Source organism: Geospiza fortis, unplaced genomic scaffold (genome assembly GCF_000277835.1).
Source record: "Geospiza fortis unplaced genomic scaffold, GeoFor_1.0 scaffold130, whole genome shotgun sequence".
Lineage (NCBI taxonomy): Eukaryota > Metazoa > Chordata > Aves > Passeriformes > Thraupidae > Geospiza > Geospiza fortis.
Genome location: NW_005054300.1, coordinates 10,843,663 through 10,858,036, shown reverse-complemented (window position 1 = coordinate 10,858,036; position 14,374 = coordinate 10,843,663). Strand labels below are relative to the sequence as shown.

General features: G+C 47.4%; 1 protein-coding gene across 1 annotated transcript in view; it reads left to right on the top strand.

Moving 5' to 3' along the window:
• SEC31B (SEC31 homolog B, COPII coat complex component) overlaps positions 1-12,096 on the top strand; it is a 30,598-nt gene extending 18,502 nt beyond the window's left edge. The window contains exons 18-26 of the mRNA XM_031063352.1: positions 612-796; positions 1,478-1,694; positions 2,077-2,400; positions 3,419-3,457; positions 6,274-6,329; positions 7,560-7,706; positions 8,120-8,236; positions 9,638-9,709; positions 10,241-12,096. Coding sequence (XP_030919212.1) covers positions 612-796; positions 1,478-1,694; positions 2,077-2,400; positions 3,419-3,457; positions 6,274-6,329; positions 7,560-7,706; positions 8,120-8,236; positions 9,638-9,709; positions 10,241-10,420 — 1,337 coding nt within the window. The 3' untranslated portion in view covers positions 10,421-12,096. The remainder of the gene's footprint in view (positions 1-611; positions 797-1,477; positions 1,695-2,076; positions 2,401-3,418; positions 3,458-6,273; positions 6,330-7,559; positions 7,707-8,119; positions 8,237-9,637; positions 9,710-10,240) is intronic.
• Positions 12,097-14,374: the final 2,278 nt, after the last annotated feature.

Here is a 14,374-nt window from a genome sequence, read left to right as displayed (position 1 = left end):
GTTTTGGAAAAGAGTAGTATGGGGCGGGGGGGGGGGGAGACTGTAGGAAAGAGAGCTGGGGTTTTGTCATGCATCAGGACTTAAAGTTTCACCTTAGTTGTGCTAACTTGAGAATAGAGGGTGAGGGGGGAAGCTATTCCAGGATATGGGTTTTGTCTTCATTTGCATTTTCTTTGTAGTGCCTTTGATTCAAGGAAAAGGAAGGAGTTATAGAACTGTAAAATGGTTGCTGGAGAACAACATTGGGAAGCAGCTTGCCAGGGAAGCTGCCTCTCTTCTTGAAACTAGCTTGTAGAGGAAGGGAATGAGGAGGTCACCTGGCACTTTGAAATAAATCCATCTAGTGCCTAACTGTGGGTAGGGGTTGGGGAGGGAATACTATAAAGACTAGGGGAAGGATCCGGGAGACTTCATCTGCCTGATAGTATGGCAGGTGATACCCAGATTGTCACTGACCATTTGTTGAGATTTTTTTCCTGGTGGCTGTTGGGGACATGGTTAGTTTTGCAGTTTGATTCACAGTGCTTTAGGTCAGGGTCTACTTTAAATGCCTCCCCAGCATTTTCTGTCTGGGGCTCTCAAAGTGCTTTTTCTAAAGTATAGTTCGTTTCAGCTCCTGATTGAACAGCTCCGAGACCGGCTCTTTCATGCTCAAGGAGAGAGTGTGGGTGATCAGCAGCCACCCCCTTTTCCCTCGACTCGTGTTAATGTAGGGGTCATCAAACCCGCAGCTACCAAGAGTGGTTCCATCCTTGAAGGAGCGGCCCACAAAGCAGGTCCCAGACATCCAGAGAAGGTAGGCCCTAAACTTAGGTGTTTGTGGCTTGGGAAGAGGGAGGAAGGCTACTGGGTTGTGGAAAGCATAACAAGTAATATGAGATGACATAAACTGCAGACACTGAGGAGCTCCTCATTGATGTCGTTCACTGGAGCAAACACAAGCTCTGTGGCAATCCAAAAGTCAGTGGCCTGGCATCTTTTCACATAGCCCTGTCCTACATGCAGTCCCCAGAGGAGAATGTTACAAGTATAGTGATCCACTGAGATCTCAAATCTTAGGGTGAAAGGGGCTGGGGTCATTTTGCTATGCTCATCTTACCCAGATATCTTCACGCCTTCATCTCAGTTCTTGCACAAGAAGACTGTTCACAAAGTTTTGCTTCCAATCTCTATTATTCCATTATTGTTCCTTCATTATTTCCTCCTGGTTGTGCTTCCAGGAAGTCATTATATGGGAATTTGCTCCTGAGGACTAATCCTTTTGAGATCTGGAGAATACTCTGAAATAGTGTGGTGCTCATCACGTTGAGCAAGTTACATGGTGGGAAAGGCCTTTGATTGAGTGCATCCAGGGCACCAACAGCAGCAGCAGCTTCTGTTGCCTGAGAAGTGACAGAGATAGGAATTGCATCTGCTAGTATTGTGTATGCATATGACTCTGTTGGCCATTTGCAAGTTCTTTGTTTTTTTATTGCAGCCCAACTATCCGTCATCGTTTGCCCCTTCAGCACCATCTCAGCCTTCAGTGCCTTCCCTCTTCACACCTCAGCCAGTGCCAGCAATGCCTGTGACACCTCACCACGTTGCCCCTCCCCAGGCCAACACAGGTCCACAAACAAGTGTCTATTCCAGAGACACATACCCATACCCACAGTACAACTTGGGCTTGAATCCAGCAGCAGTCTCAGGGCCAGGTAAGCATTGTCTGATAGTTGTGTCCATTTCTAGGTTTTCTGAGACTAAAGCCTTCAATGTGGGTGGCCACTCTAGTTTTTTACTCACAGGCCTATTGTACTGACAAAGAACAAGTCAGCTGTCTAAAAGGCTTCTCAGTGCTTCTGACAGATCTAGTTGTAGTGACTGTTGCTGCATGCGTGCTGATACTAAGCATATATAGGGGTGGAAAAGCCACAGCTGGCTTGTTGGCAGTTTCACTGATGTAGCCTGGGCTAGGGGGGCAGGAATATTAAAATATATGGCTTGAAGAAGGGAAGGCTTATTACCAAGAAGGATAGTCTCATGAGTAGTTGGCACATGAAACAAGTCATGCTGATACACTCCCCTTGTTGTCTGTAGCTGTGTCACAGTCTCAGCCATTTGGACCGGTGGGAGTCAGACCTGTTGGTCCTGCTCCTTTCTCCAGCCAACCCTCTCTGCCAGGGCAGTTGATGCCCATGACATCTCCTGGTGTTCCACCACCCAGACCGGCCCTCTTCACTCCAGCCTCAGCCCCATCATCTCAGCTTCCTGCAGCCTGTCCTCTCCCTGTTGCCAGCCAGTCTCCTCTAGACTTCTCTTCAGCACCTTTCAATTGCCCCATGAACATGGGTTATCCTCAGGGAGGTCCTGGAGCTCCATCTACTAAACCACTGCCAGCGGCCGTTCCTCCTCCTCCCACAGGTAAGTACTGTTTGTGTTACTTGTGTGTCCAGAACAAGCCCAGGTGGGGTTTGCAGTGTGTAGTGGACATGGATCTTCTGAGGTCTGGTCTGTCTCACCACTGGATGTGGTGTTGAGGCAGACCTTACAGGCAGAGAGTGCTGAATCTTGCTGTGGTGGTGGAACACAACAATGGTGACAGTTTCTTTCAGCCTGCTCAGTTGTTCTGTCTCCCAGGTTGTGGTTTCAAGATGATGTCTCTTCAGGTCCTCAGTGCACCCTGAATAGTCATCTACTCCAAAGGCATCTGCTCTGATGGAGAGGGTGGTGGTTCCCTGATGGAAGGTTTGCTCATCTCACCCTTGCTCATGCAACTTACATGAGAAGTGTATTTGAAATTGTGGGAGAGCTTGTCCATGAGATACTCCTTATTTAGCTTCAGGACTAAATTCCTCTGTCTGCTGTGCTCTAGGGCTACCATTTCCTTCCTGTTGTCATAAAGGGCTTGTCTGGGAATCACTTCTGGATTCCTCTCTGCAGTGTTTTAGACCCCTCTGGGTCTATAGTTTGAATCCAGTCTATCGTGTGAAGTCCTTGCTATCATGATTAATAGAAAGAGTGTTGTTGGACCTAGTTCCCCATGGATGGGCATTCCTTCTATTTCCCAGAATATCTGGTGTTTATTAATTCTCTGCTGTCTCAAGGGACAGGCTTAGCCAGGCTGTGGAGATCCCTAACAACAAGGCTGACAATCCATAGATTTTTGAGCAGATGATTCTCCAAGCCACACGTATGCTGAGAGTGAAGGAGCTGAGGCTGTGATGTTTGCCTTCACCTGAAATCCTTTGCTGACCTGTGTTTATCCAAGGATAGCAAATCCCACTGTGTGAAGTCTGTGGGGACTACACACCAAAGGCTCTAAGCTACAGCTGAACAGATTCCTTCCTGAAAAGCTTTTTGGCATAGTAGTCCAGTGAAATTACTCACTGAATTAGAGCTGTTGGTGATTTTGCCTTTTCCACCCTGCCTTGATTTTCAGGTTTCTTCCCTTGGCTAGATCCCCACACGGATCATGCAGGTAGTACCCAGAGAAACCTCCAGACCTGTGGGGCAGGCAAGTTGCTGCTTCCAGTGAAATGCATGTTTTGATGTGTGTGCATGTGTGCATGCTCACTGCTGTTTGTTGTTCCCTTGCATGCCTGGGAAGCTGTCCAGGTGGGGTAGGGAACATACCTGTCCTGAGGACTAGTAAGTGACAGCTGGGGATATTGGAAGTAAAATAAAAGTACTGTGCTATTACTCATGAGTTTGGATACAGAAAATAATGTCTCCTGCTTCTTCCTTCTCTATTTCCCTCCAGTTCTGGAGGTATTAGACCATTTTCAGTCTCTGTCTTTTCAGGCAGTTGCTGGGCCAGCAGGACAGGGAAGCAGACAGTTTTCCTGTCTTGGTTCTCTAGGTGAGGAACAGGCCAGTGGTTGTCATTCATCTCTCCCTGTTACTCTCCCAGCTTTGCGCATGGTTTTGCTTGTGCTTTCCTCCTGTGGTTTGGAAGAGGTGGAGTCCCAGTAGAAGCATTGGTGAAGTACAGCTTCCCAAGCAGAATCTGGGGACTCTTTCCAAGGGGAACTGGAAATCCTTTTTGGCTTTAGTTAAAGGGTGAGGTTTGGCTTTGAATCTTAGTTTGTGTGTAGGGGAAAATTTGGACCCAAGGGGTTTTCTGACTGATACTTTACTGATTTCTCTCCTTGGTATTCATTGGTGTTGGAAGGTAGTTATATTCTAATCTACATTGTCAGTGGGGTAAGGCTCAATGTCTTTGTGGACTGTCACTGTTCTGATTGCTGCTCTTTGACAGGACCATCTACCAGGCACAAATATCATAGCTTCATTTAGGAAATCTAAGTACTTGCAGGCATTTACATCCCCAAGCAGTCTGGCTGCATGGAGTGGGACTCCAGAGACGGAGGTGTCCCTTCAGCAGAGAAACAAAATCCCTCTGTTTCTCCCTGTTAAGGGAAGATGATTCCACGACAAGGAGTTCAAGCACTTCTTTAGGTTTAAGATGCCCTTCAGGAATTCACAACTGAGAAATTCCCTTCTCCTTGGCAGCATTTGCCCCCAGTTTTAATGGCAGTGTATGGCATGCTTGGTTTAGCAGTGCAAACTGGCTCCCTTGAGAGTGCTTTCTTGCCTGCTATTATTTTCTGGTTTTGATTTGTATTCTTCTTAATCTGAAAAGGGACTGTAAAATCACTCAATCTGACTGGCCAAAATTGTTTGCTCTAGACATTCCTGAACGTAGTATCTACAGCTCATGGACATTAGTACTAACACAATGAACAGACACCTCCACTTGCAGAAATCCCAAGTTCCTGAGAGTGTCAGGGACAGGGAGAAGGACAGTAACATGTTGGCTCATCTCCTTTCTGGCCAGGATAATCCCTGATTCAAGCCTCTGATGGTCTTGTTTTTCTAGGACAGGCATTGCTGGAGACTGCTGCCATGGGGCACTCCTTTCAGGGATGGTGAGAAATTCTGTTTCACAAGTAGCATAGGGAAGATAGTATTTCACCCCACCAAAATGCACCAGGGTCTGTTGTTTCTCATGTCTGATGATTAAATGCCTGGCTTAAAGGGTATAATTTACATAGCTGTTTCCAGTGAGGATACAGAGTGCCACTGGGTTGGAATAGTGCCAAGGACTGCTGGGCCACAGACTCTGTGGGGGCCAGCAGAGTTCTAGGGCACAGAATCTCCAAGCTAGAAATAGGTGCCAACTTAATTAAACTTCTGATCCAAACTCATCAGAGAGTGAGTCTTGAAATCATGGGAAAAGGGAGAGCAAAAAGAGGCTGCCAGGATTTTAATAATAAAGGTAATTAAAGTAATGAAGCACCTTTTGCATCTTACCCCTGCGATTTTTAAAGCTCAGTTCAGGATCAGTAGCTCATTAAGTGTGGCTCTGAGCTCCAGTAATTCTGATATTGCCCCCTTAGAATTCCTCTGTTTTCTCACAGATTATTCCTGTCTCATGGGCTTGAGGTTATATTACTGGGGTTTTGTCTAAAGATGCAGGTACCTTTACAGGACAGTAGCAGACAAGGTAGTTGCAATTTGACCTTTGCAGAATGAAGAGTGGATGCAAGTCTTTCGATGCCATGTTGTCTGATGGATTTTAAATTACCTGGAGTGAGGTTAGAGTACCACAGAGGCATCTGCTGAGACACCCTTCTGCTCCCAAAGCATTTACTGGTTAAGTCTATTCCCTTCTATTTGGCAGTCAGCAAATTTTGCTAAGCTTTGGTTCTGAACATGATTTTGGAAGGGAACCCACCCCTAAATCTTTCTGCCTTTATCAGAACAGCCTGTATTGCTTTGAACTGCCACCATGAGCATTCCTGTGAGTACTGGTGAGAAGCCCTCTCACCTGTAGCATGGTTCTGGCTGTGCTACCACAGTGCCATATTCTCTGGGGAACTCCAAGAACTTCCTGAAATGTGAGATGCACACTTATGCAGGTCCCCACCAAGGTTCAGGCCTGACTCTGAGGCTGACTTCTGCAGCTTATACAGAATCCAGAAAGCTTCAGGTAGTTAAAAAAAAAGTTTCCTGTGTGGGAGTGGGTATGTGCCAGTTCAGTCTGATCAGATATCAGCTCCACACACTAGGATACTAAGAATGAAATTAAGAAAGGGAAGGGGAAGCAAAAACATCTCATGGGCCTGTGAGCTGGATTTGAAATTCCTCAGCTGAAACAGTCTAAAGGTGCAATGACAAGGGAATTGGAGCCAAAGGGCCTTCTCCTGAAGGAAGTTCTAAACTGAGCATGAATTGTTGCTGCAACCAGCTTCTCACAGTCTGAGGTTTGTGTCTTGTCCTCTGTCCTGGCAGCTCAGGAATCTTGGAGTGATCCCTCTACTGGAAGAGGAGGCCTTCAAAAGAAAAAGGTAAGTTTTCAGCTACAATATGTGTTGGTTGTCTTTTAGCCAGGGAGTTCCATGTGACAGATACATTCCTATAAATGCTCGCTGTCAAACTCTGCAGGTCTCTATCCCTGTTGCTCTGTCTACGTCTGCACTGCCTTCATGGCTAGGAATGGAGTCCAAGCAATCTTGGCTCTTTGCCATCCAAAGTCACATGCTGTTCTGCAGGGTGGCTGTTTTGTAATATGGTTATCAGCTCTAATGTTGCATCCTCTGTCAGTACTTCCCAGGCTGCCTACAATAATTTGTTGTTAAAAATACAGATTTAATCTTATGCCCTTGCCTACACAATTTTTTTGAGAGCGGCTGAGGAGGTCACATTCTCTTCACACCTGATAGCTAGGGGCAGCATTTTCCCTCAGAACAGTGATTTTCCTCAGATGCTGATACCAAATGATAAGGCACTTGTGCTGAGAGAAGCTGGGACAGGTGTAGCTGTGAGCTGCCTGCCGTGTTGGTCCTGCAGCTCTCTGCCTTGTCGTGATTGCACTGGAGGGCCTGTGAGCTGAGCTCTTCTGCAACAAATGCTCTCAGTACCCTGTTTCCATCACTGGTGCCTGCTGGCAGGTGTGATGAGAAGCATCTTTGGCATCCTTCCCACCCCCCAACCCTCTTCTTTAGCTTGGAACAGACTTCTCACCCTTTTTTTCTGGCAGCATAGCTGGGAACCTGCTTCAGGCTGTGCTCACTACAACAGGATTAGCCCCTTGTTAAAGCCATCTCCTTTTGATCTAGCCCTGTTGGAGAGAATCTGTCATGACTCTCTGGCTTAGCAGGGGCATGATGAAGTGTTTGCAAGAGGAATCTCCCCCCATGTCGTGGGATTTTCCCCAATACTTGCTCAGTTGGACACTTTACTGCTGCTAATCTCTACATTCAGGGCTCGTGCCGTTGCAGAGACCAAGCGGCTTTCTGAGGACCAGTGCTCTCAGGAGTAACGGATCTGTTTGATTGAGCAATTTCAGAGGGGTTTTCTTGCTGTCGCTTTGACTGTTCGTCTAGGATGGAAGAGGAAGGGCCCTATTCTCTGAGTCAGGGGGCTGAAAGAACAGGGATGTGTTCTTTCATCATCTTGAGAACTGCAGACTCTTCAAGTTAGAAAGGATGTTGAATTTTTCTGTGGAGAAGCAACCAGCCCTTCTTCCTTGGACTTGGTTTTCTTGATTTTTTTTGCTTTCCTTTCTTTGCTGACAGTTGCCTGAGAAATTTACTCCTCTGGCCCCCATCACAGCTCCAGTAATGGGCATGCCTGCTGACCCCCAAGGGATCCATCCTCAGCTATCCAGGTTGCAAGAATCTGGCCAGTCACCCCCAGGAGCACCCAGGGAAGGCAGCCTACAGGTACCAGGGAAAGTGGGGCATTCCCCAGCCACCAGCATCTTGTCAAGTAGGAAAACAGCTCAGCTTTTGAGGTTCTTACTACTTGGCAACTGCAGAGGGCTTATGTTGCTCCCTAGCCCCTACAAAGCATCTCTGCTGAGCATTAGAGGAATTGCCAGGTTGGAAAAATGGCACCTGGGTATGGGTGAGAGAAAGCAAGGGAGACCAGGCAGGCTGTCAGCCTGCTGGGAGTTGAGAATCCACAGAGGCCTGGAGCTGTATCTGAAGATAACCTAACTCTGTGCTTCCAGATATTCTCTGGGTTTGTGAAGGGGTGAAATTCTTTCTGTTCTCTAGTTTGAAGAGGGGAATCTACCTGCTCTGGCCTTTCATGCTCCTGTTGCATTCATTCAGCTGCATTTTTTTTCTGTCAGTATCACCAGCTACCTAGGGAAAGCATTGAGAGGAAGGAGCTGCCCCCTGAGCACCAGGCTTTGAAGGCTACATTTGAAGGGTTGGTGCAGCGCTGCTCGGCTGTGGCCACTGATCCAGTAAGTCCTCCCTTCTCTGATATTGGACTTTTTTTCCCTTACAGATGTTTGACTGGTGCTTCCTTGTTTCGGTTGGGTAAAGAAAGGAAAAGTCTTATCCCTATAACCAAGTTAATCTCCATTTGCCTCCTTCCCTTAGGCTGCAGGCTTGTTCATCCTTGGGAGCTGAGATGCATTCTCTAACTTTTATCCCCTCCTTCTCATTGCCTTCTTGAAGCAATGATTCTGTCCTCCTGGATCTTTCTTTTAAGGAAAGTAGAAGAATTTGCCCAGCTAATTCACTGGCTTGATCTGCAGATAGTTCCTGCAGAGCTGTTATTACCAGCTATCTTTAGACCTTAGAGGGAAAGGCTGAGATATCCCAGGTGGAAGAGATAGCCAAACAATCTTTGTGTCCAAGAAAATGTAATTTCTCCACCCTGGTTCCTGAAAGGCTATTGGCACATGTCACATTGGGTTAATGTGTCAGGCCAGACTGTCTGGAAGCAGAAAAGCAGTGTTTGCACATTGTGTTAGGTTGCTAAGTCTTCCCAGGGCTTGGGGCCACTAAGAAGCCTTCCAGAATAACTCTGCTTGATAGGTGTTATGATGAACACTGAGCCCAGACTGCTATGCCAGAGTCAGGCAATTAGAGCAGCATCTTCAGTGTGTTTGCTCTGTGCTTTCTGGAGTGCAGCATAGCAATTTCTGCAGCATAATCTAAAGGTTCCCTCTATGGAGAGAAAGGCCTGTTGGTTTGGGCTTAAGCACTTAACTCAGATGGTGGTTGAATAGCTGGCTCTGTACAGCAGTGCAAGGCACCTGAACTCCTGTGGCTTCCAGGCCTGCTCCAGCAGTGCCCAGAGCCAGGCATTTGTGTTCATGGAATAAGTTACCTGTGAGTTGATTATTCAAGATGGGGTTAATGAGGTCAGTCTCATCAGAGCTTCAGTACTCACTTCACACACTTTCCTTGGTGGTTACCTAGAGTGGGAAGGATATTCCCTCTTTTCCCTAAGGAGACCAGGAAGAAGCTCTTTCTTAGGCCAGTCAGGGTGTGGCAGTTTGAACACCCCATGGGTCAACTAGTGGATGTTTCTCACACTTTGGAAGTCGTCAGTCTGTCTTGTGGTCTGCAAGTACTGGCAGAAGGGAGGAATGCCTAGGCTGGGAGATGGGAAAAGGGGCAATCCATCTTTCTGTGTTGGGGAGAGAATGTGTATATATGTACATGTATGTATATGTGCAGAGTGAGGGCATGGCTGGCTTGTATCACAGGCCCTGGCTGTCAGAGGCTGAGATGCAGCTGAATGGTAAGGTGCTGTGGAAAGACGGAGGAAGGGAGGGACTGAGTGAGAGCATTTGGCTCTGGAGAGGTGCCTTTGAAGCTCTGGCAGACGAGCAATACCTGTTTTGCTTCAGAAAACACGAAGGAAGCTGGAGGACGCGCTGCAGCGGCTGGAGTGTTTGTATGAGAAGCTGCGCGAGCAGGCCGTGAGTAGATGCCACCATTCCTTATGGTCCTGCTGGGGCCCTGAGCACACCTTGGCTCTGGGTTGTGGGTCTTGGTGTCTGTACCAGTGTAACTGGCACATATTCTCTTGGAAGACAGCCTTGTAATGACCATTAATCCAGCCTGCCTTGTATCTTCTTTCTTAACTTTGGCCCAGACGTAGTGTAAGGAGAAGTTGAGGAAATATCTGAAAAGTGCTTTTACCCTTTGAGAAGTATACTGGCACATAGATCGTGGATGGGAAGGGGCTGTTGGGAGTGGTTAAGTGTGAACATAGTGTAACTAGCTTAGAAAACTGAAGTTGCTGATGCCAGTTGCTGATGCCAGCTGGCAGTTGTAGTCTGGGAAAGCAAGGGGAGAAACAGCTATCCTTCCTGCCAGTGCTTGACTGTATAGGTGCTGTTTGGTGAAAATGAAGTAGAGAATAGTAATGAAGGGTGTGGGGTGTGGAGGGAGAGAAACCTGTGTTATATCACAGAACATGCTGACTCATTTCTTCTCCCTCTCCACAGCTCTCTCCAAACATCCTCATGGGTCTCCACGAAATTGCCCGATGCATTGAGGCTAAGAACTACCCACAGGGTCTCCTGGTTCACACCCAAGTTGTGAGCAGCAGCAGTTTCAGTGAGGTGTCTGGTTTCATGCCCATCCTGAAAGTCCTCATGACCATAGCAGGCAAGCTGAATGTGTAAAGTGTGGAACAGTGCACACCAGGAGCTAGTGGACTGCCTCACCTGTTGATGTGCTGCAGGTTGTGGACTCTCCTTCTGACTCTGGAGAAATAGGTCTGTGCCAGTGCCTGGAACTGTGCTAAGCCAGCACGCCTGGCCCCATCCACTTTCCAGACAGCCCACTGGTGCCTGCAGCTCCTGGAGACTGTTTTTTCTCTCTTCTTTCTTACTAGTCTGAGGCCACTTTTCAGCCCAGGGATCTCAATTTCAGGTTGTCCAAGTTGCACAGGGGTCCTTCTTCTTCCCTATATCCCCAGCACAAAGGGGAAAATCTTTCCCTTCTAGGCTGACATTGCTTTCTATTTTTCAGGAAACAAACAGGGCTGGTACCTGCAGCACCACCACAGAAGAGCCTCAAGCTCTATTCCCTGCTGCAGAGTAAACTTCCTGAGTGGTAGCTGGGCTGCCTTGGGAACCTAGGCTGGTGTGTCCTCACTCTGCTGGGCTGCAGCAAGAATCTCTCCTGGCTCCTTCTTTCTCTTCATTCTCATCCTTGACTCACCCTTTCACCCGTCTGCACCCATATCCTGGTACAGCTGGGACTAACTACTAGTCTACTCTGGGCCAGCTTTGGTTCTCTTCTTCACCTAGATCTCTTGTTTTTAAAAGTCAAGTCTCCTGTTTACCCTCTATCCACCTTCCTTTATATCTTTTTCCCCTATCATCTGCAGGCTCAAGCCCATAATGTTTCAGATCCAGGGATAATTTCCCGTTCCAGTTTCTGTGACTCTCCCATTCAGGAATGTTGGCAGGTTGTGCTCTGTGCGTTTCTCCCTGGAGCCAGTCACATCCTGTCTTGGGGCTAAAACCTGCCCTTTCTGGCTCCTGGCCTTTTTAACTTCTTTTACTTTAGCACAGCTGAACTTTTACCTACTGGTATTATCTAAAGGCTTCCTACTTCAGGTTTTTCAGATGGCCTTGGGACTTTAAGAGCAGGAGGGATTGTTTAAGTCCCATAAAGATCTCTGAGCTACCCTGACCAGCTCAGACTTGAGCAGGGAGAGACAGCTCCTTGCTCCAGGTATGGTGCATTCATACTACCTACACATAGATGCAAAGGTGGTTCTCAAAGGCCCATTGGCACTATGGTGGTAGGAATATGCTGCAGGAGGTGATCTTGTCAGGACTTGAAGATATGGATTGTGCTGAGACTTGTCCTCACTGTGGCAATTCCTCTGGAAGTAGATGAATTAAGCACATCTGTCCTGAGGAAGAAATCTGGGAAGGTAGATGGGATTTTAGGGCACATCTTTGTGTGTGTTTATTTCCCTCTCTTCCTCCCTCCTTGCCTGCTCTCTCAACATCCTTGTTACTAACCAGGCAGCATAATCATTGATCCATAGCTGAGAGCAAGGCTTATTCCCAAGATTTGGATGCAGCCAGCCCCTATTTGCTCTGCTTGCTGCTTGAGTGATAATGCTATCGTGGGCCTGCGGTTCAGTGACATACACGAATCAACCTAGTCTACCATGAGACTTAGGAGGGAGGAGAATCAGAGAAGGGAGAAAGAGGACATGTCTCATTCACTCCTTTCCAGGTCAAAGTGCCTCCTTGTTGCTGCTGTGTTGTTTCTATTGCTGCGGTTTGATGCACTGAGAAATTACAGAACAGTGAAATAAAAGCTGTGTTTTGTGATGCTTTTTTTCATAGGCTTGTTACTCTGGCTGCATGAGACTTCCTCAGTCTACATGGCCACCCACAGAGGGGGCAGTTGAGAACTGTGTGGGCAAACCAGATTTTGGGCTCTGCTGCTATGGGTGGCATCCATCCTGGTGTGGTGAGACCTCAGGTCTTACAAACTCCCTGAGGCTGCAGGGTCAGAGCACTGATCTTCTCCAGATCACCTGCATCAGTTGTGACTGTTCATCTTCATCAGACACAAGAAGGCCCCAGACTCAGGTTCTCTTGGGGAATCTCAGCAGTGTTTGAGATTTTGCACTTGACATGAAGAGTTGGAAGTATGTGAGTAAGTAAACACAGAGCCCTTGATGGCATTATCTCCCATTGGAAATAAACGTTACACCACTGAAGCCATGCAGCCTGAACTAGGATAAGGATTGGACCTGTGTGGAAATTTATACCCTTGAATTGTCAGTTCTTATCATTAGTTAATGATTTAGGAATCTGTTGGCCAATTTAATTTAATTTTTTAAGGAGGTAAGAAGGAATATAATTCTGAATTGAAACATAATATTGTGATAAAGGTGGGGGAATCAAACTTCTTTCTTACAAAAGAAAGAAATTCTGGGGTTTTTTTCTGTCAGTTAGCTAGTATGTATGTACAACCCTGTCACGAAACTCTGAAATATGAAGGACTGTATGACATGGCCCAAGGCTGGAGGACTTCAAAGGAAGCAAAGGCTTGAAAAGATTGTTTGAATGGTGAAAATTGGGAGGGCTGTTGCTGAGAAAGGCCCAGGGGTTTCTGAGAGTTGTGGGTGTTAGGGACACACCACATGCATTGAAGGAAAACAAGCTTTTGTAGTTCTGCTGGCAGAGGCACCCAGTGTGAAGGAGTCTTGAAGAGCTTTTGGTCTGGAGCAGTTAGCAAACAGCCTGGCCTAACAGCTGTCCCCCAGCAGGGACAAGCAAAGCTGATTTTCAAAGGTAACATTGGTGCAGCATCAGAATGGGGTTGTCACACAGGTAGCCCAGGTGGCATGCATTTGCTTAATGAGTGTATAAGGGAAGTCCCATCTTTCTGAGATAACTTAACAAGCCTGGCATTTCTTAGACTCTGCCTTTTTGGATTCAGTTACAGTACTCTTTGCAGTCCCGCCCTTTGCTCTCTTTAACTCAGGCCACTTCTACTGCTGAGAAATAAGCACAGACTTTCCACAATCTCTCATATACATATGACATTAGGTCCCTCCAGCACACATAGCTACTGCTACCCGGTGCTTGTGCAGAGACTGGCTGTTTATCCTGCCTTTGATGTGACTCCTTCCCACCTGCCCCTCTGTTGCTCTGTTTTGCTTCGTGTTTACCCCTGTAAGCACCATCCCTGAAGCTCTTTGCTTTGAAAGCAAGCAGAGGGGGAAGTGAGGTGACTCGCTTGAAAGTCTTGGAGGGGCTTGTGGCAGAGGCCCTGTCTCTGCAGCCCTGGTGTGGTATATTACCCTTCAAACCCCGCTGGAAAGTGCTCTCCATTTATAGCACATCTCTGCTGGCTGGCAATATCCCAGTCTGCGGGCAGTGAGCATTGCCTCCTCCCGTGTGGGCACATGGCTTCACAGCACCCGGGCACCAGAGAAGGCATTTGAGTTGGGTGAGAAGGCCTTTGGGTTGACAAAGAATTTGGGGGGAAGGGGGCAGCAGGAAAGGATCCCTGGGTACAGAGAGCAGAGCTCTAATCCTGTGGCAGATAACATCATGTCTGCAGGCTAGGCTTGTGTGTGTTTGGGGGAGCTGGAGGGGCAGAGATTGTTAGGCAGTATTTGTTTGTAAAGCCACTTGCTCTGAAGATAATGCTTGCACTAACTTCTATTGAGGGAGCAGTGTGAGTCCCCACAAAGTCCTTTCCCAAAGTGTCTTTGAAGCCAAGAACCCATTGAAAGGAAGAAAGGCCAAGAGAGGGGATTAGTTTGTTCAGCAGCTGTGAATTTCAGTGGGAGGCTGATGAACTCCAAAGTCTTTGTTGAGATGTTTTTTGTAAGGAGCCCTGCTGGAGGGAGAGACCCACACCGGGGCCGCGGCCTTAGACAAGAAGGAATCTGAAGCGGCGGGGAGCTGTAAACGGGCCACAAGGACTTTTCCCAAACACTTTTCGGAAAAGGTGTTGTAAAGAGATCGGAGGGGGATTAGCATGTGAAATGACACTTTCCATTGACTCCACTGAGGGGAGGGGAAAAGGGCTGGCTGGCTGATTTATTAGCATTTTGTTCCCTTCTCTATTCTGCTCGCCCAGCAGCCCCC